Raw genomic sequence first — 22,397 nt, 5'->3', positions numbered from 1 at the left:
TTTGCATGTCCCTGATGATGAGTGATGTGGAGCATTGTTCCATGTGTCTGTTGGCCATCTGGATGTCGTCTTGGGAGAAATGTCTGTTCAAATCTTCTGCCCATTTTTTAACTGGATTGTTTGTTTTTCTGGTGTTGAGTTGTATATATTTTTTATACATTTTGGATACTAACCCTTTATTATATATGTCATTTGCAAATATCTTCTCCCATTCAGTAAGTTGTCTTTTAGTTTTGTTGGTTGTTTCCTTTGCTGTGCAGAAGCTTTTTATTTTTATGTGGTCCCAATAGTTTATTCTTGCTTTTGTTTCCCTTGCCTAGGAGACATATCTAGAAAGAAGTTGCTATGGCCAATGTCAGAGAAATTACTGTAATTGAGGCAATTTTAATAATCCCATTACCATACACCCTTCCCTACACATCCTTTAGTGTTGTGACCATTAAGGTCCCCAGAAAGACTTCACAGTCACTTGGGATGTGCAGAAGCAGATCAAATGGATATTTTATTCCAGTGCAAAGGCCCCCATTCAGACAGTCTGGCAAACATGATAAACTAGGGGTTAGGTCACCTAGAACATGAAAAAAGGGCCTATTAGGAAGAGTTTGGGTAGGAAAACAAAGCAATAGAAAATGCTTTTGTTTGCGACTGACTTACCTGATAACCAGCCTAGGAATGGGGGTGGATTTGGATGGGGTCTTCGGCACGCCAAAGGTCACACAACTCTGCTAGTGATTCAGGGGAGCTAGGGAAAACACACCTCAGTTTCCCCATCTGTAAGTTGGGAAGGTTGGACGAGATGATTCTTAATGACCCTCTCAACACTGATACTTTGGTGGACATCTATAGATTTGCCTATCCAATACCCATTTCTCCTTCTTTTTGCTAAGAGACCCCTTCCCTTCTATTAGTTCATGTGGTCAGGTGGGCTGAGTCTATTCTTGACTTCAAGGGGGAGTGTGTGACCCAGGCCTGGATAATAGGGACATCAGATTCCCCTGGATGATATTTCTTTGGGATAGGCAAATGGCACTGGCCTAGGCCAGAGTGATCCATCTCATTTAGCCAAAATGTTAGGCACAGAAATGGGCACATGACCTCCAGGGTCCCCTGAGTCTCAGTTCTGGGATAATCTCCATTTCTGCTAGGGTTGCTAAAGAGGATAGCCAGTGGGAAACTTACTTAGTAATGGAACCAACACTGAAGAAAACAGAGCTGAGGGATGGCGAGAGCAAAACTGGGTCCTGTGGACACTTGGAGACCTGGATACAGCTGTAGCTTATGACCTGTTACATGTGTTCTTCTTAAATACTAGAGACAATACATTCCATTCCTTTTTCATTCATTCTGCCTAAGGTAGTTTGCGTTGTGGTCGCTACCACTTGTGACCAAAGGAGTCTTGACCAATATAGAAGCTCCACTGTTTCTTGAGATTTAAATTATAAAAAGCCAGAAATTAAAGTCTACATAATGTATGATTCCATTTATGTGAAATGTCCAGAGGAGGCAAGTCCATAAAGATAGAAAGTAGATCAGTGGTTGGCAGGGGCTGGGAAGAAGGGAGAAAGGGGAGTGACTGCTATTGAGTACCAGGGTTCTTTTTGGGAGTGCTGAAATGTTCTGGAATTAGAGAGTCTTGATGGTTGCTCCCTGTAAACATGCTAAAAAGCACTGAATTGTGTACTTCACACTGGTATAAGAATTGTATGCTAATTTAAAAAATAGAAATAAATTTAATTATAGTCATTGAAACTCCCCCAGGGAGTGAATGGAAGCAGATGCTCCCCTCACTTTCTTTGCCATGAAACACAGAAATGACCAAAGCAAGAACAGCAGAATTGGAAACGCTTTATTTCAAGGAATTACAAAATGCAGCGAAATACAGGGGAAAGGGAGTATTACTATAAACAGGTTTAACAGAAGAAATGGCCACCTAGTTTTGCTACACACACAAATGGGGATCTCATTATTTAAAGTAAGATATGATAAGCTCAAAACTATAGCTCACTAGGCATGGGGCTCCATCATTTGATCTAGAAATTGCAAGACAGCTGTTAACAACATCCCTTGAGCCATAGCTTCTACCTCAATGGAAAGTTCCTTTGTTTTATTTACCAGATGACCAGGAATCATACACTAGCTTGGCTGCAACCATGTCTTCCACCGCCATTCCTGGAATGGACAGAAATGTGGTTCATTTTTTGTCAGAACAACTTTTCCTGGCACAGCCCAGGCCCTGTGACTGGCAGCTTCCCAATACATTGTCCGTGCTACTAATGCCTGTCGGGGGAAACACGGACTGATATCCAGAGGTGAGCTTAGGCTTGGGAGGTCTGTGAGGGGATGAGGGGTGGGGGAGGGGGGAGGGGTCAGGGAAAAGATGCTAAGTGAGCAATGCCCACTAAACACATTTTAAGGGTCCTTCAAAGTTGAGTTCAGGGGCCAGAAAACTTTCTATAAGGGTCCAGATGGTACATGTGTAGGCTTTGCAGGCCCTATGGTGTCTTGGAATGAAGTCTGCCATTGTACTGCAAAAGCAGTCCTACAGGAAAGGTAAACAAATGAGCCTGGCCATGTTCCAATAACATTTTCTTTATGGACACTGAAGTTTGAATTTCATATAATTTTCATCTATCATAAAATAGTCTTCTTCCTTTATTTTTTTTTTTTTCCCAGTCATTTCATTAGAAACCTTTCCCAGTTTGAAGGCAGGATAAAAACAGATGATGGGCTTGGTATGGCCCACAGGCTATCGTTTGTGGACCCTTGGTCTAGTCTAATCCCCGCATCCTTCAGCAACCCCACTTGTCTTGCTATTTTGGATACATAACTTCAGCTCAAGTGGGTATATGTTCTCAAAGAACAGGGGCTGATTTTTATAAATTTTCATAGCTACCCCTGCCCCCGGTACGGATTCTAATACATAATAGGTGTTTAATATGCACCTACTCGATGAAAAGATGTGCCAATAAATCAATCCCCAAAGTAAGAAAACAAGCATTGCTCAAAAAGGGTAGAGCAGGGGTGCCTGGGTGGCTCAGTGGGTTAAAGCCTCTGCCTTTGGCTCAGGTCATGATCCCAGTGTCCTGGGATTGAGCCCCAAGTCATGCTCTCTGCTCAGCGGGGAGCCTGCTTCCTCCTCTCTCTCTGCCTGCTTCTCTGCCTACTTGTGATCTCTGTTTGTCAAATAAATAAATAAAATCTTAAAAAAAAAAAAAAAGAAAGGGTAGAGCAGACTTCTGTAGTATTGTCTCTTAAAGGGGTTGCTGACTTCTGCTCTGAACTCTGGAACTTTCTGTCACAACTGGATCAGTCTAATGTTTTTGAACCAGGCACTGGGTAAGGTTTATACTGCCTTTGCCTATCTCTCTGTGCATGAAAAGCCAGCAAGGCATGGATGCTGACTGACTGGCACGAATGTTAGGTGGCCAGAGCACTCTTAATGTTCTGCCAAGCATTAAAGCTTTGGGTGCTTGGGGCACCTGGGTGGCTCAGTGGGTTAAGCCTCTGCCTTCAGCTCAGGTCATGATCTTAGGGTCCTGGGATCGAGCACCGTATCAGGCTCTCTGCTCAGCGGGGAGCCTGCTTCCTCCTCTCTCTCTGCCTGCCTCTTTGCCTACTTGTAATCTCTCTCTGTGACAAATAAATAATTAAAATCTTAAAAAAAAAAAAAAAGCTTTGGGTGCTTGATACTAGGAAATAGGGGAGATCTTCAGAGATGGCAGATGGCATCCCTGAGGGGCTCAGGGCAGCAACTACTTATCAAACGATTTGGGAGTCTTTCAGTATTTTAGGTGTATCAGCAAATTATCAGCTCTGTTACTACGTGTGTCCATTTCCTTAGGTCTGGTGGGGTGGAGTTGCTGTGCTGAGGGGCAGACCGGCCACTGGGAGCCTGCCCTTGGTTGGGCTTCTGCCTGCACAACGCTGGTGGTAACGAGGCTCCCCATGGAAGCCCTTCTCCAGTCAGCAAGCAGGAGGGTAGGAGGGGAAGGGAAAAAAGGGGTCTCAGGTACTTCCTGCATGGGTGTCTTCCGGTGGGTCTCCCTGCTATTTCTCTTAAGCTCTCTGTCTTGTAACAACTTTATCCCCCATCCCCACCTCTGATGGATACTTTCTTCTGACTTTCATCTATTTTATTATTATTTTTTTGGTTTTATTTAAATTTAAGGTAGTTAACACCTAGTGTATTATAAACTTCAGGAGTAGAGTTTAGTGATTCATCAGTTGTGTATAAAACCCTGTGCTCATTACCTCTCATGTCCTCCTTAATGCCCATCACCCAGTTACCCCATCTCCCCACCCCCCACCCCTCCAGCAACCCTCAATTTGTTTCTTATGATTAAGAGTCTCATGGTTTGGGGCGCCTGGGTGGCTCAGTGGGTTAAAGCCTCTGCCTTCGGCTCAGGTCATGATCCCAGGGTCCTGGGATCGAGCCCCACATCAGGCTCTCTGCTCAGCAGGGAGCCTGCTTCCCCCTCTCTCTCTGCCTGCCTCTTTGCCTACTTGTGATCTCTCTCTGTCAAATAAATAAATAAAATCTTTAAAAAAAAAAAAAAGAGTCTCATGGTTTGTCTCCCTCTCTGTTTTTAATCTTATTTGATTTTTCGGACTTTCATTTAGATCTAAGTCTAAATGATTTACTGCTGACACTTGCTATGTGCAAATCGTTGTACATACACATCACTGACTTCTCATAAACACTAGAGGTAACAAGCAGTGAAGAGACCGTGGCTCAGACAGGTGAGGTGAGGTCCCTCGCCCAAGGATGCATGTCCAGGGAGTGGCAGAAAAGGGAAGCCAGCCCAGGACCACCCAGTTTCAGAGTTCCTGGGCTTACCTAAGACATGTAAATAATTGACCCAAGTGATGGATTTTGTAACTCAGCTGTTGAGTCAGGTGACTCATTCCTCTTTCCACCAGTGGGCAAATCTGCATTGTGCTCTGGTTGGATATATGCCCTGGGAGCTAGAGTCCTTACCCAAAGACTTGAACACCGTGGTCTTGTCACAGAGTGCTGGCTTCACTCCCTTGACCACTTCTCCCAGCTCAGCAAAGATCTCGGCCTGGGAAACAAACACACACTGACCTAGGCCATGAAGCCAATGTCCACTCCAGCCACATTCTGAGGGAGTACAGGGAGGGCAGCCACCACTGGGTAAGGGAGAAACTTGACAAAAAGACCATATGTAAACTGGCTTTCCCCATTAAAAAAAATAAATAAGCATATATCATAAGTAAACATATGTATGCTTATTTACTTTTAAAAAATAATATATATATATTTAATATTAAATAAATAAAAATAAACGTATACATTTAAGTAATATATTTGAATATATAAATATATTAAAATAATAAATATATAATAAATATATAAATATACTTAATATATATGAATAACATTTCTATATATTTAAATAATATATGTATTTAAATATATATATAAATATGCTATTTGCGTAGCATCTGTCTTTGCGATACCATGAATGTAGAGATGTAAGTTTGTGGCTGGGGGAATGTCTGGCCAAGACAGTATGTCAGTGAGGAAATCAGCATGTTCTTATCTGAACACTCCTTTCAGCAGCCCTCTTCTTGCTCCTATGCTCTGTTTACAAAAGAATGAGGCCAGAAAGTGGCCAACCCCAGTCCTGTGTTGTTGGCCACGCTGGGAAGGTTTCCGGGTACTTATCTCCCAATCTTACCACCTTACAGGACAACTTAGTCTGACGGAAAAAATCCGTCAAGCTGCTCTCTCCAGGCAAAGGGGACAGGAAAACACATGTCAACACCATAATGGCCACATTACCCTAGACTGGGATTAGCAAGGGTTGAGAGAGCTTTTAGGAGCTTCCAATTTTTCCCCCTCCCCAACCCCCAAAAGAGGTGGGGGTGACTGAGGTTTGGAGCAGTCCAAATGGAAGGGGAGGTTAATGGAACCCTGGGATCCCACTGAGGCCCGTTGGACAGCAGCCCGCCAGGAGGAGGGGCTCACCCCCGACAAGAGGACATCTCCGGACTCTTTCAGGGCAGCCTCATGGGAGTCCACGTAAAGCACAGCCTGTTTCATCAGCTCATCATCCAGCTCTCTCCAGTCGGGTCTGCTGGCTCCGATGGCTAAGAGACAGCAAAACATACTGTGAGCCCAGAAACAGTGACAAAGGACACTACACGTGCCAAAGAATGGAAGAAGCGTGGGGGGAAAGGAGGTGACCTAGGACACATGAGAACATTCAGATTTGAGGTGCCGCCTTTCCCAATGCCAACCCCTCCCGATCAGCAAGAATGAACACTCATCAGTAAGAACGCCTGTCTTTTTTTTTCTTTCTTTCATTTCATATCGTGATCTTTCTAAAAGATTTTGAAGCAACTTAGCATTCATTTATTGGTTGCCTCCTAGCCGTGGGAGGTTTCACACATATTATTTATAGTCCTCACAAGTACGCTTCGTGTCTGATTCTCACTTAAAAGATGCACACACAGAAGTTCAAAGAAGTGAAGGTGCCTGCCACAGTTCTGTCTCTGATAAGCGCACCTAACAACTCAGAGGGACCATGCATTCCATGCCTCTTCCGTTTATCCGGGGCAGTGACTTGTGGACAAAAACCCTGAAACAGAGACATCACCCGTCGCTTATCCACACCCCATTCTCCTCCGTCTTCTGCCGATCTGCTTCCTCCTGAATCATTCTCATTCCTCACCCCTAATCATTTCTCTCTTAACTATGATAAAAGAGCCCAGCACCAGGGTCACGGAGAAGGCCTGATAAAGAGGAAACTGGCTCCATCCTGGCCCTGAGATTTCATGTCCTTTGCAGAGAGCCCAGGAGTTTAATGAGGAATCCAAGGAATCATGCCTCCTGGCAGATAAGACAATGCAGAGGCCACCACCAAATGACCACGGGGCTGGTCAGAGGGACCGCACTGGAAATGGTGGGGACCTAAGTTCACAGAAGAAAGCCGGCCCGTGTAAAGAGGGCAAGCATCCTTCAGCTCAAGCTAATTGAGGCCATGTGAGAAAGCAGGGTTGCCATTAGTCTCCCCTTCCTCCTCCCCCCTCCCTCGCTTTTTTCTTAAAAGAGAAGCAGGAAATCTATTTGCATGTGTTATTTCTTGATTTTTAGAGCATGCTATGGTCCAAACAAAACACATCTGCTGGCTGGAACCAGCCATTGGCCAACTAGTCTTTGGAAACCACTACAAAGCCTCACGCCAACATATTATGTGCCTTCTCACACTGCGTCCAGTTTTCTCTACTTGCTCCCGCTCCTGCTGGTGTCCCTCCCTTTAATTTTCAAAGAGTGGTGTAAAAATGTCTTTGGAGGTCATTTGTGTGAGGAGTTCTACAGAACAAAAGCACGAACCAAATGAAGCTTGTAAATAAATCATAAGCTGGTGGGAAAAACCCTGGTTTCTCAAGCCATCCCTTCTCATGGCACTTGTGTCTCCCCCCAACCCTCCCCTGCCCCAATTCTTCTGAGCAGGGCGAGTTCTCAAAGGGCTGTGTGAGGCCACTTGGGCAGATGGAGGTGGGCCAGGCAGCAAAGGGAGGGGGCTTGGCCTTGCTTCAGTGAAGCTAGAATGGGTGAGGGTCAGGCCCTGGTGGGGGAGGGGTGCAGTGGTGCGGGGACAAGATGAGCGAAATGCAGGCGAGGGTGGAATTGGGCCTATCTCTTAGCCAAGCTGCAAAATAAGTAAAATCTGTTGCTGGTGTTTCCCTGTCAACCGCACTGGTAACATATTCATCTGAAGTATATGTGATGCCTCTGTAAACACACAAACCAATTTTGTCTTAGGCTAGGGACGCAGAAGAGATGCCTTGACTCACAACTGAGGCAGCCCTTCCTGGGTGAGAGAGATTCCCTGTTGCTGGCACTGAAAATGGAGCATCCACATTACAGGGAACGTGGGCGGCCTCTAGAAGCTGAGATTCACCCCCAGGAAACCAGCACTCTTGTCCTACCTGAGCCTGGAACAGGGGTCTGGCCTCTAGATGAGACCGAAGCTTAGACAACACCTTGATTTCCCCCTTGTGTGAGCAGAGGACCCAGCTGACCCCTGCCCAGCCTTCCGAAACCACAGAAACTGCAAGGTAATAAGTACACACTGTTTTAGGCTGAGGGGAAAAAAAAATCAATTCCATTTTGCTTAAGATTCAGCTCTTGTCCATTTCACCAAGAATGGGTTTCTTGTGATTTCTGATGACCTTCCAGAAAAGGGGCTACTGTCCATAAAGCCAGGACTCACCCATCTCTTGTCTACTTATTCCCTGAAGCCATGCCCTAACACCGTACCACATGGCCTGAGACCTTCACTTCACTTTGGCCCGTTCCTCAGACGTACCACACTTTTGTCTTCTCCAAAGAAATTAACCTTTAGCTGGAACCATCTATTTGTTTCATCTGTTTGTTTATCTGTTTGTTATCTATTCCCCCTCCCTTGAATGCAAGTGCCAGGAAGGGAGTGGCCTTGAGTGTGGCTTATTCTGGCCTGCCCAGCATCTAGAACAGTGCCTGGCACACTGTAGGCACTCAATACACATTAGGGATAGAATGCGTAATCTTGGCTCCTGCCTGCTCGTCCGCCAGTGCGTACAGAAATCTCAGCTTCTGAGTTCACACCATGTGCTTGTCACCAAAACAGAAAGCCAATAACATGTCTAAATCCCTAGTATTTGCCTCCCTATGCACAGACTCAGTCTTCTTAGTGGAAGATAATATAGAACGTAATTTAAGAGCTTAGGCTCTGAGGGTAGATCGCCCCAGTTCAAATCCCAGCTCTACAACTAAGAACCTCTGACGACTTGCGGCAAGTTATTTAATCTCTCCATGCCTTGGTTTACCCACCTATAAAGTGAGGGTCAAGATAATAACAGCTCCTACTTCAGAAGATTGTTGTAAGGATTGAATGATAGAATACAAATAAAGAATTTAGAAAAGCACCTACAATACTAAGTGTTCAATGAGACCAGCTCTTGCTAGGACCTCCAGGGCCATTTGAGAAACTTTAGAAGCCCCAGGAACTCTTATGTTTAGAGTCCCACCCATTCCAGCACACATGCTAATGAGCATCCACAAGTCACAAGGAATGTCTTTTGTGCTGTAGTAAAAAAAACTTTTTTTTGTGGGGGGGCGGGGAATAATTCTAAGTATTGTTAAGAAAGAATGACTCATGTGGCTTTTGTGATTTAAATTTCATTACATTTATGAACTTAGCAGTGTCTGACTACCTGCCATAATGTTACCTTTTATAGAACTTTAATTAAATTTGTTATAAGTTTCAGGCTTGTGACTTTTGTTTCATATTTTTGAGTGAATATTGTTTTTCGGGGCTCACATGTTTCTGAAGACCTTAAAAGGCTTGGTCATTCTGCATGAGTAAAGGCTCTGCAGATACAGCCGCTCGGTCCAGCCTAAGGGACAACTCTGGTCACCACCTACCCACGCTCACGGAGCCACTCTACTTACCATTGATGTGAGCCCCGGGCTTCACCCATTCACCAAACAAAATGGGCTCTGTTGCCATGGTGACTGTGATGATCACATCTGCTCCTGTCACAGCTTCCTGGACCGAAGAACAGACCTCTACCTTTCCTTGAACCGTGTCCGCAAACTTCTCTGCATTTTCTTTGGTGCGGTTCCATATCCTCACCTTCATTGGGGGGGGTAACAAGAGCGACACCGGTGTCATGATTGTTTGGCTGTTTAAGTTTCATCCAGCCCGGGAGTACCAGGGGAAAGATGAGCCTCTCTAGGGTAAGGGCCTTGGTTATTTAAATCATCTCCTACGGAGAAAGAACATTTGACCAAGGGCACAGCATTGATTGTGGCAGACACCTGACCAAATATTTGAAAATGACCTTTCTCTACTCCTTTCTCCTTGTAAGAAGCAGGGACAGTCTTTCAGTTCTAGCCAGGGATACCCAGCCTCTGTAGCTTAATAGCTACATAACCTAATAATTAGCGAGCAAATTCTGGAGCTAGGAAGGTTTGGAATCAATCCTCACTCTGTCCCATACTGCTCACTCCTGAAATGACTCAACCTCATGCAGCCTAAGTTTTCAAGGTCTACAAAACGCACGTAACTGGGCACGGTCAGCATCCAATTCCCACCTTGTGTTTGAGACTGTAAAGGAGTCGGAGCAGATGCAGGCTTCAAAGAGCACCATGTGTGGAATAACTTGATCTCTGAAGGGGAGGTAGGGGATTGAAAACAAGAAGGGTTTGAGCAGTGAGGAGTGCAGGGGATGAAAATGTCAGGAGTAGTGGCTAGTTAGAGTCCTGGCAGATGCTGGCAGGAGCTGGGTCATTCGCCTCACCAGGTGGTGGGGACTTGCTGGCTCGCTTAGCGGACTTCCAAGGGAGGAGTGGGAGTTGTCGACCCTCAACAGAAAATAAGGCCTAAAGAATCCCCCATAAGGAAAGGTAAGAAATACAGAAGTAAATGTTATGCCTAAGTTCATCAACCAAGGTAAAAAAGAATACAGTATACCCTATCAAAGGAGAATGGTTACCCACAGCACCCTTCTTGATAAAAAATGATGCAATTGGATATAAAAAATGGGTAACCTGCAAAGTGATGATGTTAGCACATTTCATGAAAAGACAGGATATACAACTGGGTATATCTAACATGATGGACACTACTTTATGAAAAACTAAAGAGAGGATTGGAAAGTGGTAACTGCTTATCTTTGAAAACAGGTAAAAGGCATTTTTCTTTGTTCTTCCTTACAGTTGATATTTGCCAAAGCAAGGTTATTATTTTTATCATTAAAAAGTCATATTTTAAGGAATGCCTGGGGGGCTCAATCCACTGAGGGCCGACTCTTGATTTCAGCTCAGGTCATGATCTCAGGGTTGTGGGATCAAGCCCTGCCTAGGGAATCCTTGCTCAGTGGGGAGTCTGCTTGCTTGATTCTCTCTCTCCCTTTGCCCCTCCCTCGGCCATGTCTTCTCTCTCTCTCTCTCTCTCTCAAATGAGTAAATAAGTCTTTTTTTTTTTTTTTAATGTCATATTGGGGCACCTGGGTGGCTCAATCTGTTAAGCATCTGCCTTTGGCTCAGGTCCTGATACCAGGATTCTCAGATGGAGCCCTGCTTAGGGAGTCCTTGCTCAGTGGGGAGTCTGCTTCTCCCTCTTCATCTGCCCCTCCTCCTACCTGTGCTTGCTTGCTTTCTCAAATAAATAAAATCTTAAGAAATAAAAAATTTTTTAAAAATGTCATATTTTAAATCTGCCCTACCCCTCTCACCATGTGCAAAAAATAAAAGCATAAAATGTTCCCGTAAGAAGTGGGAGGCATGACTAGGGCAAAGGCGGACCAGCACTGGGGCTGTGGAGGCAGGGTGCTGTGGTCTCTTGCCCTCTAGGCCTCGTTCCCAGTTTGTGTGTCCATAGCCATGAATGCCTAAAAAAATCCCAGAGTCTCCTTAGAGAAGTACAGAGAGGGACAGAAAGGAAAACTGAATGTATACAATGGATATAACACAATCTTTTAACCAAGTGGGCTTGCTTCGTCCTCTGGCATACCCTAGGAATGGGAAACTGGAGACAGGTGATTCAGGTCTCTTTGCCTCCAACGGGACTTCTGGGAGAGTCATTAAAAGAGATCAGACTTGACCTATTTCAGAATAGCCCACGTAGCAGTGAAGGAGTAGAGATAAAGGCCCCAACTGCTCCCTCCCCTCTTCTCCCTCAAGCTTCCTGGACTTACCTCCTTAAAGGAGAACTGCTCTGTGAAGATCTCGTAGTGGCTGTAGGCCTGGACTCCAGCCCCAAGGATGCACAACACTTCACTGCTGGGTGGTTTCAAAAACTATGGGAGAGAAACGAGGTGAAGGTCAAGGGAGAAATAGCGGCCAGATGAAGAACAGATACAGTGTGAACATCAGGTGCCTTCTGCCCTATCTTCATCTCCCTCACTATCTCTTGGGCAATGAAGGAGATGGCATTTTGTGTTTTAGTTTCCCCTCTGTGGAGTGTAGAAAGGATGAAGGAGCCTTCACTGAGCACCCAATATTTACCAATGCTTTATCCTCCTCATCTCATTTAGTCCAGCCAAGGACCCCATGAGCTAGGCATTCCTACTTTTATCTTCCTCTTCTAGATAAAGAAATCAGGGTCTGGAGAGGTAAAGGAACTTGCTCAGAGTCCTACAACTATGAAATGGCACCCTGAGGCTCCAAAACCACGTCTTTGATTCTCCAAAACCCACATTTTTTCTCCTGGGCTGCCCTGTCTTGGGGACATGAGAAGCCACACCTACTTCTCAGAGCCCCGAGTTACTTCGAAGAGCTACCTAGAATCCATGACTCAGCCTCCATGTAGAGCCAGCCTCTGTGGCACATGCTCTGATGTATGTGTGTCCATGTTTGGGAGTGGGATTTATGATCACCCCCCATCAAGTGTCACCTCTCCAGTGAAGTCATTCTGACCTCCCTGGGAGAAGTTACCACTTCACAATGCTTATTTGTTTATAGAGTCATTTTCTTGTCCTGGTCTGTGAGCCCATGAGGACAGAGATGGTCTTACGTGCACAGATTTAGCACATACCTACAACTATGCATAAGAAATCAAGTGAGGTTGTTAAACCTCAGCACTACTGACATTTAGGCTGGATAATTCCCCGTTGGCTGGGGTGGGGGGCTGGGTTGTCCCATGCTTTACAGGTTGTTCAGCAGCCTCCCTGACTATGCATTAGATGCAGTATCCCCTACCTCCCCTAGTTGTGACAACCAAAAATGTCTCCCACTCCTCAATGTCCTTGGGGCTGGAGAAAAATCATTCTGTGTTGAGAAATACTGGCATAGAGGATATCACTTGCTCCTCAAACCATCTGTATTAAGCAAGACCCTCTTTTGCCATTTCTCTATCTCATGAGTAAAATTTTAGTAAAATTTAGTAAAATTCCTTGGGCCTGCTCTTTCTTACAACGTTAATTATAGCATTTCTGGAATGTAATCTTAAAAGTGAAAGTCTCTTGAATTATTAATTACTAGCAAAACGGAGTCTCAGAAATATGAGCAGATGTTCATCTCTCCTATAGTTGCAGAAGGGGAGATACCATTTTGTGCCATAAAATAGCGTTCAAAGTATCTGATTTGAAACGTTTTCAGAATTACAACATCCACAGAACCCCTCAATCTTATGCTCTTACGCAACGAGGAGAATTAGCTGATTTTTCCTTAACTAAATCAATCGTTTTTTCTGTTCTCAGTTCATATGAATCTATTCCAAGAAGTATGTGTGGGTTTCAGAAATTGTTGTAGTGTCCTGTAAAAGTAACCTTCAACTTCTGAAACTAAATCTTTAATTCTTATTGTTGTCTTGATAATTTGTTGCCTTGGTAATAATGTTACAATTGACATCCCTTTCCCTAAATAGTATAACTTTTGTAAGATTTATTTAAAAAAAAAAGAAGAGGATTAGTGGTATTTCATTCTTTTACCATAGCATGCAGATAATAAAAAACATGTATATGAATCTGGTAGGTTTCTTAGGGTAGAGTTTGAAAGTGTGTGTTTCATTGGCATCTGCTAATGAATAGCACTGTGTCTGTCTAGCCTTGCCATCTCTCCAGCCCCCACTTAGGACATGCTCCCCTGCATTTCCTGTCCTTCAGCCACACCAGCGTCTTTGCAGACTCCCAAGCACATGTGCTTCCATCAACAACAGGATCTTTGCACAGATTTTCCTCTTCATGGAATACTTTCCTGTCCCTTACGAGTAATTCCAACTAAACTTCAAATTTCTGCTCAGATATCCTTTATACAGGAAAAGCCTTCCCAAATTCGACAGACCCTCTGTTGTACTCTCTCATAGCATTTCTTCTCTTGCATTCAATGTATTTGTCAGGGTTGTGATTTTACATTTGTTGGTATGATCTTTGGGTTAATATCTGTTTCCCCAAATGGACTCTGTGTTCCATGGTGGCAGGTACTATTTAGCTCACCATTTTATGCTCTATGCTGAGCACTGGGCCTGGACCCTGGCGGGCACTCAAATATTTGTTGAATAGATGCATGCCAGGGGTAAACCCTGATATATACTGTCATCTTGAGAAAGCACGTCAGAGTACTCAACTCAGGTTACGTGCAACCCATATGCAAAGAAGTTACAGTGACTGTCAGGCCTGAAAACTTCCCATACATCTCATCCTCCCTAAAGCCCTAAATGAAAGAGAAGCAGAAAAGAAAACATTCTCTGTTCCAGGGCAAAACGTATAATAGACCCTTTGTTCTTTATTGAAATAACCCATCTGTATCCCTGGGCATAAAGCTGTGACATTTCAGCCTAAGTTCTGAGCATCAACTCAATGATTCTCAACTCTTGTGGGAGTGCAGATTTTTATCAATGCAAAAAAGCACAGTGTAACTGGATGCTGCAAGAGTTTGGTTTCCACAGGGTGCCTGGGTGGCTCAGTTGGTTAAGCATCTGCCTCCAGTTCAGGTTATGATCCTGGAGTCCTAGGACTGAGACCCATGCTGGGCTCCCTGTTCAGTAGGGAGCCTGCTTCCCCCATTGCTCCTTACCTTGTTCATGCTCTCTCTCTCAATTATATAAAAAAATCTTACAAAAAAAAAAAAAAAAAAGATGGGACGCCTGGGTGGCTCAGTTGGTTAAGCAGCTGCCTTCGGCTCAGGTCATGATCCCAGTATCCTGGGATCAAGTCCCGCATCGGGCTCCTTGCTCAGCGGGGAGCCTGCTTCTCCCTCTGCCTCTGCCCACCTCTCTGCCTACTTGTGCTCTCTCTCTCTCTCTCTAGCAAATAAATAAAATCTTAAAAAAAAAAAAAAAGAGTCTGGTTTCCAAAGCTGGTTGATCATCAGAATTAATCTGAGACTATTGAAAAAAATAACTATTTTCTTGGGCCCCACTCTTAGTGATTTCAGATCTGTGGTTTGGGGAATCTGAATTTTTTTTTAAAGATTTTATTTATTTATTTGACAGAGAGAGGTCACAAGTAGGCAGAGAGGCAGGCGGGGATGGGGGGTGGGGGGGAGCAGTCTCCCCGCTGAGCAGAGAGCATGATGTGGGCCTCGATCCCAGGACCCTGAGATCATGACCTGAGCTGAAGGCAGAGGCTTAACCCACTAAGCCATCCAGGCTCCTGGGGATCTGAATTTTTAAAAATATTCCCCAGGTGATGCTGCTGCATAGTTTGGGATGAAAACTGCAGACCTGGGCCAAGAAGACAAGGTGGCCTCGGAAGACCCCGCAGCTACGCGGCATCAGGAAGCCCTCGCCTCCATCTCCTCCCACATCAAATAAGCCAATAATATCTTCTTTGCTTTCCTCACAGAAACCCAAAGATATGTCAAGACAGTGGGTTGGAAATTATTTTGACAAGACCTTCATACACAAATGTAAGGCAGTATTGTACCAGTGAACATACGTGTGTTCCTCAAGGAGTCCCTTGATCATTTCAGTCTGAGTTAGGTCTGGAGATAATTCAAAACACCAGTTCGTCCAGCTGTGTTCTGTAGTCTGCCCCCTTCCTACCTGATTACCAGATTAATCCTCACATTCTTCCCCCCCCATCCTGTGTTTAAAAAATCTTAACCATCTCACGATCTGAACACCTGGTGTCTGCTGCTCCCCACATCCCACACTTCCTTTACGCTCAGGCGTCATAAACTAGCGTCAGCAGACCTTGTACTTCTCCATTTCATGTGAAAAAACCTGATTTTCCAAGGCTCCTCTCCTTAACCCTAACCTAACCTCTAAAAATACTGTTTTTCTTGTAGGATGACCTGACACTGCTTGGGAACATCATTGCTTCCCCTTCTGGCTGGAGAGTGTCCCCCTCCCCTCTTCACTCACTTGCTTCCTTCAGTCTCTACTCAAATGTCACCTTCTGGGAGGGGTGAGGTCCTCCCTGGATAATTTGGGAAGTCACCACTCCCAATTGAGAATATTCTCAATTCTGCTTTCTTTTGTCCAGCACACTGTTTTCTGCTGTAAGTAGGTTTTGTTTTGTTTTGTTTTTTTAAAAGTAAATCCTAGTATATTATATTATATATATAATATAGTATAGTATAAAATATAGCATAGTATATTATTAAACTCAAAAGGGATTTGTTGTTGGTTAATTATTTCCTTGGCAAATCAAACTTTTTACCCTGTTTATTGTCTAACCAACCGTGCCTGTTTTGCACATTGCCATATTTAGAACAGTGCCCAATACATGGTAGGATCTCAGACAGTACTAGCTAAATGAATACAGGAGTCTGCTCAGATCTTTTCAGCTCCCCCTCGGCTTCTTGGCTTTGACCTGTGGGGCAACCACACTGATTTACCAGGAGCAGTGTGGGATGGGGGCCACAAAGCAGTCCTGGAGTCATAAAAGTCAAATATTTAATTCTTGCTCTGCCACTTAGTAGCTGTGCAATCTTGGGCAACTCACCTAACCTCTCTGAAACAAATTCACTAAATCTGGCAAATGAAGATAATCATATCTACTTTGCAAGGTTGATGTGAAGATTGGGAATAATGTATGTAGAGTACCTAAAATCCAGTAGGGCTCATTAAATGGTAGCTAATAATTTTGTGGAATCGCCTGATATCCCATACTTGGCATTTGGAGTTCCAGCTGTGTCCAAAGGAATACCAAAATAAGTTCCTCACATCTCCCTTAGGCTTTCAAGCTGGAGACACCCAACCTGACTCTCTAGCAAACCTTAACAGTACAGCCTGGCACTAGTCTTACCTTGGTGGCAATGGCAGAAACTGCAGCTGTTCTCTTTGCAGTTATGATGTTTCCATCCATGACCTTGGAGGAAAGGAGAGACAGTGAGCAAGGGGCACTCCTCACCAGAACTTAAGCAGAGAGAAGCAGCTCAAAACGAGCAGCCCTAGGAAGCATCATACTATCCTACAGAGAGCACAGGCTTGCTATCAGATTTGGATCAAATTCTTCCACTTAATGAGAAATGCAACTTTGAAGAAATATCTTACTCTCTAAGGACCGTTTTCCTCACCTGTAAAAACAAAGAAATAATGCCAACCATTCAGAAGATCTTTATGAGGCTTAAAAGCAGTCACAGAAATGTGAACATCTCATACACGATGAGCCCTCAAGAATTGCCCATTTTCTTTTCTTGCCCTGGGTTTCTCAAAGCATCAAGTGAAGGAGGAATCTGAGGAATTAAAGTCATCTGACATCTGTTCAAGGGCCATGAAATTCCATCTCAGTGGCTCTCCACTCCTGCCACACATGTGGGGAGCTTTGTGAAGTTACAGAGGCCCAGACACTTTAACTACTCTGTATCTCTAAGCGAGGGACACAGACATCCTTGTTTTCAAAAGCTCCCCAGGTGATTCTGAATTACATCTTGCTAAAAATAATCACCATCCTTTGCACTATCCTCCTGTTTTTACGTTAGCCATCTTGGTTGAAATTTACCAGGTAGCACCAGTGTTCTCATATTTACAGAAAAGGAAGTGAATCACTTACTACTGAACAGATTCAGGAAGGATCTAAGGTCTTGTCATTTTGTTAAAAGCCCGAGGTGGTCCCAGTTTGCTAGGGAACCACCACAGGCAGGTAGTATGAATGTCATCTCCTTTGAATGAGTGTAGGTTGGGAAGAGCTAGTCTTTTCAGAGGAGTAATGTACAGCCAGGTTCCTGTACTCAGAGAGCCTGAAATTCAGGGGAGGAGGATTTAAGATCCAGAGGAGGTTTGGGTGGAATAAAGGAGACTGTCCCTGGAAACAACTCAACTGCCTGGTCTCAGAGCTAGCTTGCAGGGGAGAGGGCACAGAGCACATGAGTATAGAGTACAAGTCCCATGAGCATACAAGTCTAGCAACGACTCCCTGGGCCTTTCACAAACCAGCTGTGTGACCTCAAGCAAAGTGGCTCAACTACTTTGAGCCTCAGGGACTCCAACAGAAATTGGGAGGGGGGGGGATGTGAATTAAAAACTCCCGGGCCTCCTGGGTGGCTCAGACGGCTAAGCATCTGCCTTCGGCTCAGGTCATGATGTCAGGGTCCTGGGATCAAGCCCTGCATTGAGCTCTCTGCTCAGCAGGAAGCCTGCTCTCCCTTCTCTCAGCCTGCCTCTCTGCCTACTTGTGATTTCTCTCTCTCTGTCAAATAAATAAATAGACTCTTCAAAAAAAAAAAAAAAACCCAACTCTCTGCATATTAAGTCACTGGGAGAAGGCATCTTGTGACAGTGCTCCATTTAATAGGGAATATATCATTATGGGTGCCTGGGTGGCTCAGTGGGTTAAGCCTCTGCCTTCGGCTCAGGTCATGTTCTCAGGGTCCTGGGATCGAACCCCACATCGGGCTCTCTGCTCAGCAGGGAGCCTGCTTCCCCCTCTCTCTCTGCCTGCCTCTCTGCCTACTCGTGATCTCTCTCTCTGTCAAATAAATAAATAAAATCTTTAAAAAAACCCTCCCATCGAGGAATATTGTCATAACTGAGATCAATTTCTCTTCCTTAGCACATGGTAAGCTCTCAGTAAATGGCAGTTAGAAAGGCAGGAGACAGTCTCCAGAGGATATGGACCATGGACTTACACTGAACAGGTCTGAAGTATAGTTATGTAAATCTGGGTAAGATGGGCATCGTTGCTCTATGACTCAGTTTCCTCATCTGTAAAATGGGGGCAAATACTACTACTTACCTCAAAGAGTGGTTCTAAGTATTGAGGGAGTTAATACAGGTAAAGCGTTCAGAACCATGCCTAGCCAATAAAAAGTGCTCAGTAAAAGGACTACTGCTCTATTTTGATGCTATCATGAAACGTTAAAACAGGTTACTGTGTATCTCTCAGAAAAGACTCTCCAGGATTACAGGACACTCGTTTGCTTCCACATTACAGAGGTTCACTAAATAAATGTTTCCTTGGCTACTAAGTTTGATTAAACTGTATATTGGAATAACTTGTATAGGACAAGAGCTTCTACAGGAATGAGGAGATTGTTACTTCCACACCGTCTGTCACACACTTGAAGCAACAGTGGGCTGTGGTGCTGGGCTATATGCATCTTCAGCAGGCCTAGAAACAGACACACAGTCACAGGTAATCTTCACCATGGCTATTATCCAGAGACATCATCATCGTTCAGACAGGGGCATGTGTGGTCACAATCAAAACTCCCCGCAGCTCACTCAGAGAACTAATTTCGGAGGCTAGCACTGGGCCCAGGGGCCCCACCTCACCCCAGGGCAGGGAGTTTGCTCACCGCCAGAAGGGAGCCATTGCTGGGCTCAAAGAGCAGCACAGTGGCCTGGTGGGAGGGGACCGTGGAGGCGGTGCTGTGGCCCTCGTAGAAGGTGACCAGCTTGGTGGTCAGGGCATCCTCTGCAGCACTGTAGGCGGGCATGACCCCCAGGAAACTACAAAGAGAGAGGGAGTGAGTAGCTTCAATCCCTTCTTACCAAGACTGGGGGTGTCCTATCAAGTCCCCATATACCTTCCTTTCTCTTTCCTCAGTCACTGCCCTACTGTCCTCCGTTGCCCCCATTCCTCTGTCCTGCCTTTAGGCAGTACATAGAGTACATTCAACGGTACAGAGCCATCTGGATGAGAAAAACCATTCCAGTTCTGCTACTAACTACCTATGTTACCTTGGGTAAGTCACTTCACCTCTCTGAGTCTCAATTGTCCCCATAAGTAAAATATTATCAATACCTACCTATATGGATAATGTGTTGAATTTAACAAGATAAATCCCTGTAAAGCGTCCACTTGACCGGTGGCTAGCGCCAATATTATGTGGCAGCAGTTACTAGCAATGATTAGGCAAGCCCTCTCTTCCTTTCTCCCGCTGCTCCCTTCGCTTGCCTCCCGTTCCACCTTTCCAGTTTCTCCAGCCCTTAACCCCGGCCTTCCTCACTCACCCCCTGTGCTTGGCCACCGGCACCACGGTGCGCACCGGCTGCATAACTCCTCCGTCGGGGCCGCTGGAGAAGTTGGCCAGAGCCGCCTCCAGTGGCGGGATGAGGAGGCTGGAGCTGCGGAGGTGCTTTTGCACCTCGGCTGCGCTCAAGAACGCTGGCGCCCGGTTCATCTTGCCACCGACCTCCTAATTTCAGCTAGGGTGAAGCGCTCGGTGTTTCCAGGGGCTGCGCCCTATATGAGCGCACAGCGCCGCGGTGCCGCCTACTGGTCACCACCCAGCTTCAGGGGCGGAGCAATGCTGGTCTCCGCCCACGCCCCCCCTTCCCCCCCGACCCCAGCCCGCACCGCCTCGGTTGGTTGAGCTGGGTCCCCTCCTGCTACGGATTCCCTAGGATCGCAGTTCAGGCGGTGGGTTGGTAGTATTCTTCGGTCCGCTTTCACAATTCCTGTGGTTAGCTGTAGTCACGTTACTTGCAAAGGGCTTAGGCACCCCCCATCCCTCCGCCTCCCACCCCCACCAGTCGTCCCCTCCGGGAAAGAGGAGGCAGGGGAGATGGAGGGCAAATGGTGGTGAGGCTCCCTTTTTCTTAAATTATTATCTGCTGCTAGGAGATCTTAGATCAAAGGAGATGGTTATTTAAAAAAAAAAAAAAATGCATTTCTTTTCAGTTCTGCCCCTACCTGGAGTCCCTTATCCCAGCCTCCCTCCTACTCCCACTCCCACCTCCAGATCCCACACCATTGATTGCTTTAAGTGCACAATTTTCTTTCAGGCTAACTCAACTAACCTTCACGTTTTTAAAAGGGGAAAGTTTCCAGGACAAGATGTAACGGCCTCAGTCACACAAAGAGCCAAAATACCTAAGAATGCTTACGACGACTTAGGTATTTTCTTCAAGGAGCTTGTCCTAGAGAGGAGGAAATAAGACAGTGGGTGCACAGGAAGGAAAGCACCAATATGGGGCACTAAATACTAGCTGTCAAATCAGTGATAGGAAAAATAAATGTTTGATAATTCAAAGAAAAGTGATAATTTTGACGTTGATTGCTTAGATAAAGGTTTTATGAAGGATGGGGAACAAATCAAATAAAATTAATGGTAACAGCAGCAACAAATGATAACAGGGACAGGTTACTAATCTTTATTATGTACCAAGTACTGTACCATGCATTTTATGTGCATCATCTCATTGAATTATCCAACAACCTCTGTGATAGGTAGGTAGGTGTTTTTAGCTGTGCTGTGTATTTGAGGCTCTGAGAGGTGAAGGGCTTCGTTCAAGGGCACCCAACATATCAGGAGGGATTAGATCAGTTGGGATCTGTCAGTCTCTAGAACTCTACTCCTAATGGTTAAGCTACACTGGCAGAAAGAGAGACAGGGGGCACTTCAGGCTAGATGAAACCTATGGGTGGAAGGAATATTGTCTAGTCTTTGGAAACAGTGTCTTGCCGGACAGAACTGGGTTAGAACAGGGTGTGTGTATTGGGGTGGGAGCTGATGTCTGGGGAGCACCAGAAGATAAAACTAGGAAAGCTTCTGGAAGCTTTCCTAGAAGGCTAAGAAGTGTGATTCTTTGAAAAGAAATAACACACTCCAAAAAGCTGACAGTTTAAAAAGATGATTCTTGCACCAATGTATGGGATGAAACAGAGGACTAAAAGTGTATTCTGGGAGACAGATCAGGAGGTTGGAGTGCTTGTGTTGTCACTCCTCTAATATTTGGATTGGGAGCTGTATAGGGCATTTTTCAGGAAATGGTCACATTGCAGTAAAAGACAGTGTATGGAGGAAGTGTCAAAATATTTACCAAAGAAATAAATTGTATATCATATACTTAGCACAGGTCTTGGCACAATAAATTATATGTCATATACTTAGCACAGGTCTTGGAATTACAGAAACATTTATGGGCCATTACTTGTGTTGTTATTATCATGTCATATTCATTGGGTTTAAAAAATATAGAAGCATAGGGGTGCCTGGGTGGCTCAGTCTGTTAAGCATCTGCCTTCAGCTCAGGTCATGATCCCGGGGCCTTAGGATGGAGCCCCACATTGGGCTCTCTGCTGAGCGGGAAGCCTGCTTCTGCTTCTCCCTCTGCATGCTGCTCCCCCTGCTTGTGCTCTCTCATACTCTCTCAAATACATAAATTAAAATTTAAAAAAATATATAGAGGTATAAAGAAAATAAAGAGTTCGGCCTCTTATTCTTGAGGGGAAAAGAAGCAAAACCAAATACTCACTAACTCAAAAATGATTTTCCTTACAAAGCTTTGGGTATCATCACCCAGGTCCTCAGTAAAGTAGCGCTGAGAAAATTGGTCATGATTGAATTAATTCTGTTGTGGCCAGTGACACAGAGTAGTTACTAGTCCCAATGCTCCAGAAACTTTTCTTTTCTTTTTTTTACAAAGATTTTATTTATTTATTTATTTTTTTGAGAGAGTGCAAGAGAGAAAGAGAGAGCACACAAGCAGAGGCTGAGCTCCCATTGAGCAAGGAGCCAGTGTGGGGCTCCATCCCAGGACCCTGGGATC

At 44.9% G+C, this 22,397-nt stretch overlaps 1 protein-coding gene across 1 annotated transcript; it reads right to left on the bottom strand.

Annotated features, from left to right (window-relative positions):
- Window positions 1-1,825: 1,825 nt before the first annotated feature.
- Window positions 1,826-20,067, bottom strand: CRYM (crystallin mu). Its single transcript, XM_032844010.1, has 8 exons — window positions 19,857-20,067; window positions 19,199-19,352; window positions 16,708-16,770; window positions 11,713-11,814; window positions 9,464-9,647; window positions 5,993-6,114; window positions 4,979-5,063; window positions 1,826-2,169 (listed from the first exon to the last, which is right to left on the bottom strand). Exons 1-8 carry the CDS (start codon window positions 20,024-20,026, stop codon window positions 2,105-2,107), a joined length of 945 nt encoding a protein of 314 aa, XP_032699901.1. The 5' UTR covers window positions 20,027-20,067; the 3' UTR covers window positions 1,826-2,104.
- Between the last annotated feature and the right edge of the window lie 2,330 nt (window positions 20,068-22,397).

This window comes from Lontra canadensis, unplaced genomic scaffold, assembly GCF_010015895.1.
Source record: "Lontra canadensis isolate GAN:19392208 unplaced genomic scaffold, GSC_riverotter_1.0 scaffold146, whole genome shotgun sequence".
NCBI lineage: Eukaryota > Metazoa > Chordata > Mammalia > Carnivora > Mustelidae > Lontra > Lontra canadensis.
This window is presented reverse-complemented; position numbering and strand designations above follow the sequence as displayed.

Coding starts and splice junctions, on each gene's coding strand:
- CRYM (XM_032844010.1), bottom strand. CDS start 20,026: ATGAACCGGGCGCCAGCGTTCTTGAGCGCAGCCGAGGTGCAAAAGCAC. Junction 16,771..19,198: donor GCAATGGCTCCCTTCTGGCG/GTGAGCAAACTC, acceptor CTTTCCTCCAAG/GTCATGGATGGAAACATCAT. Junction 2,170..4,978: donor CACGGTGTTCAAGTCTTTGG/GTAAGGACTCTA, acceptor TGTCCATTCCAG/GAATGGCGGTGGAAGACATG.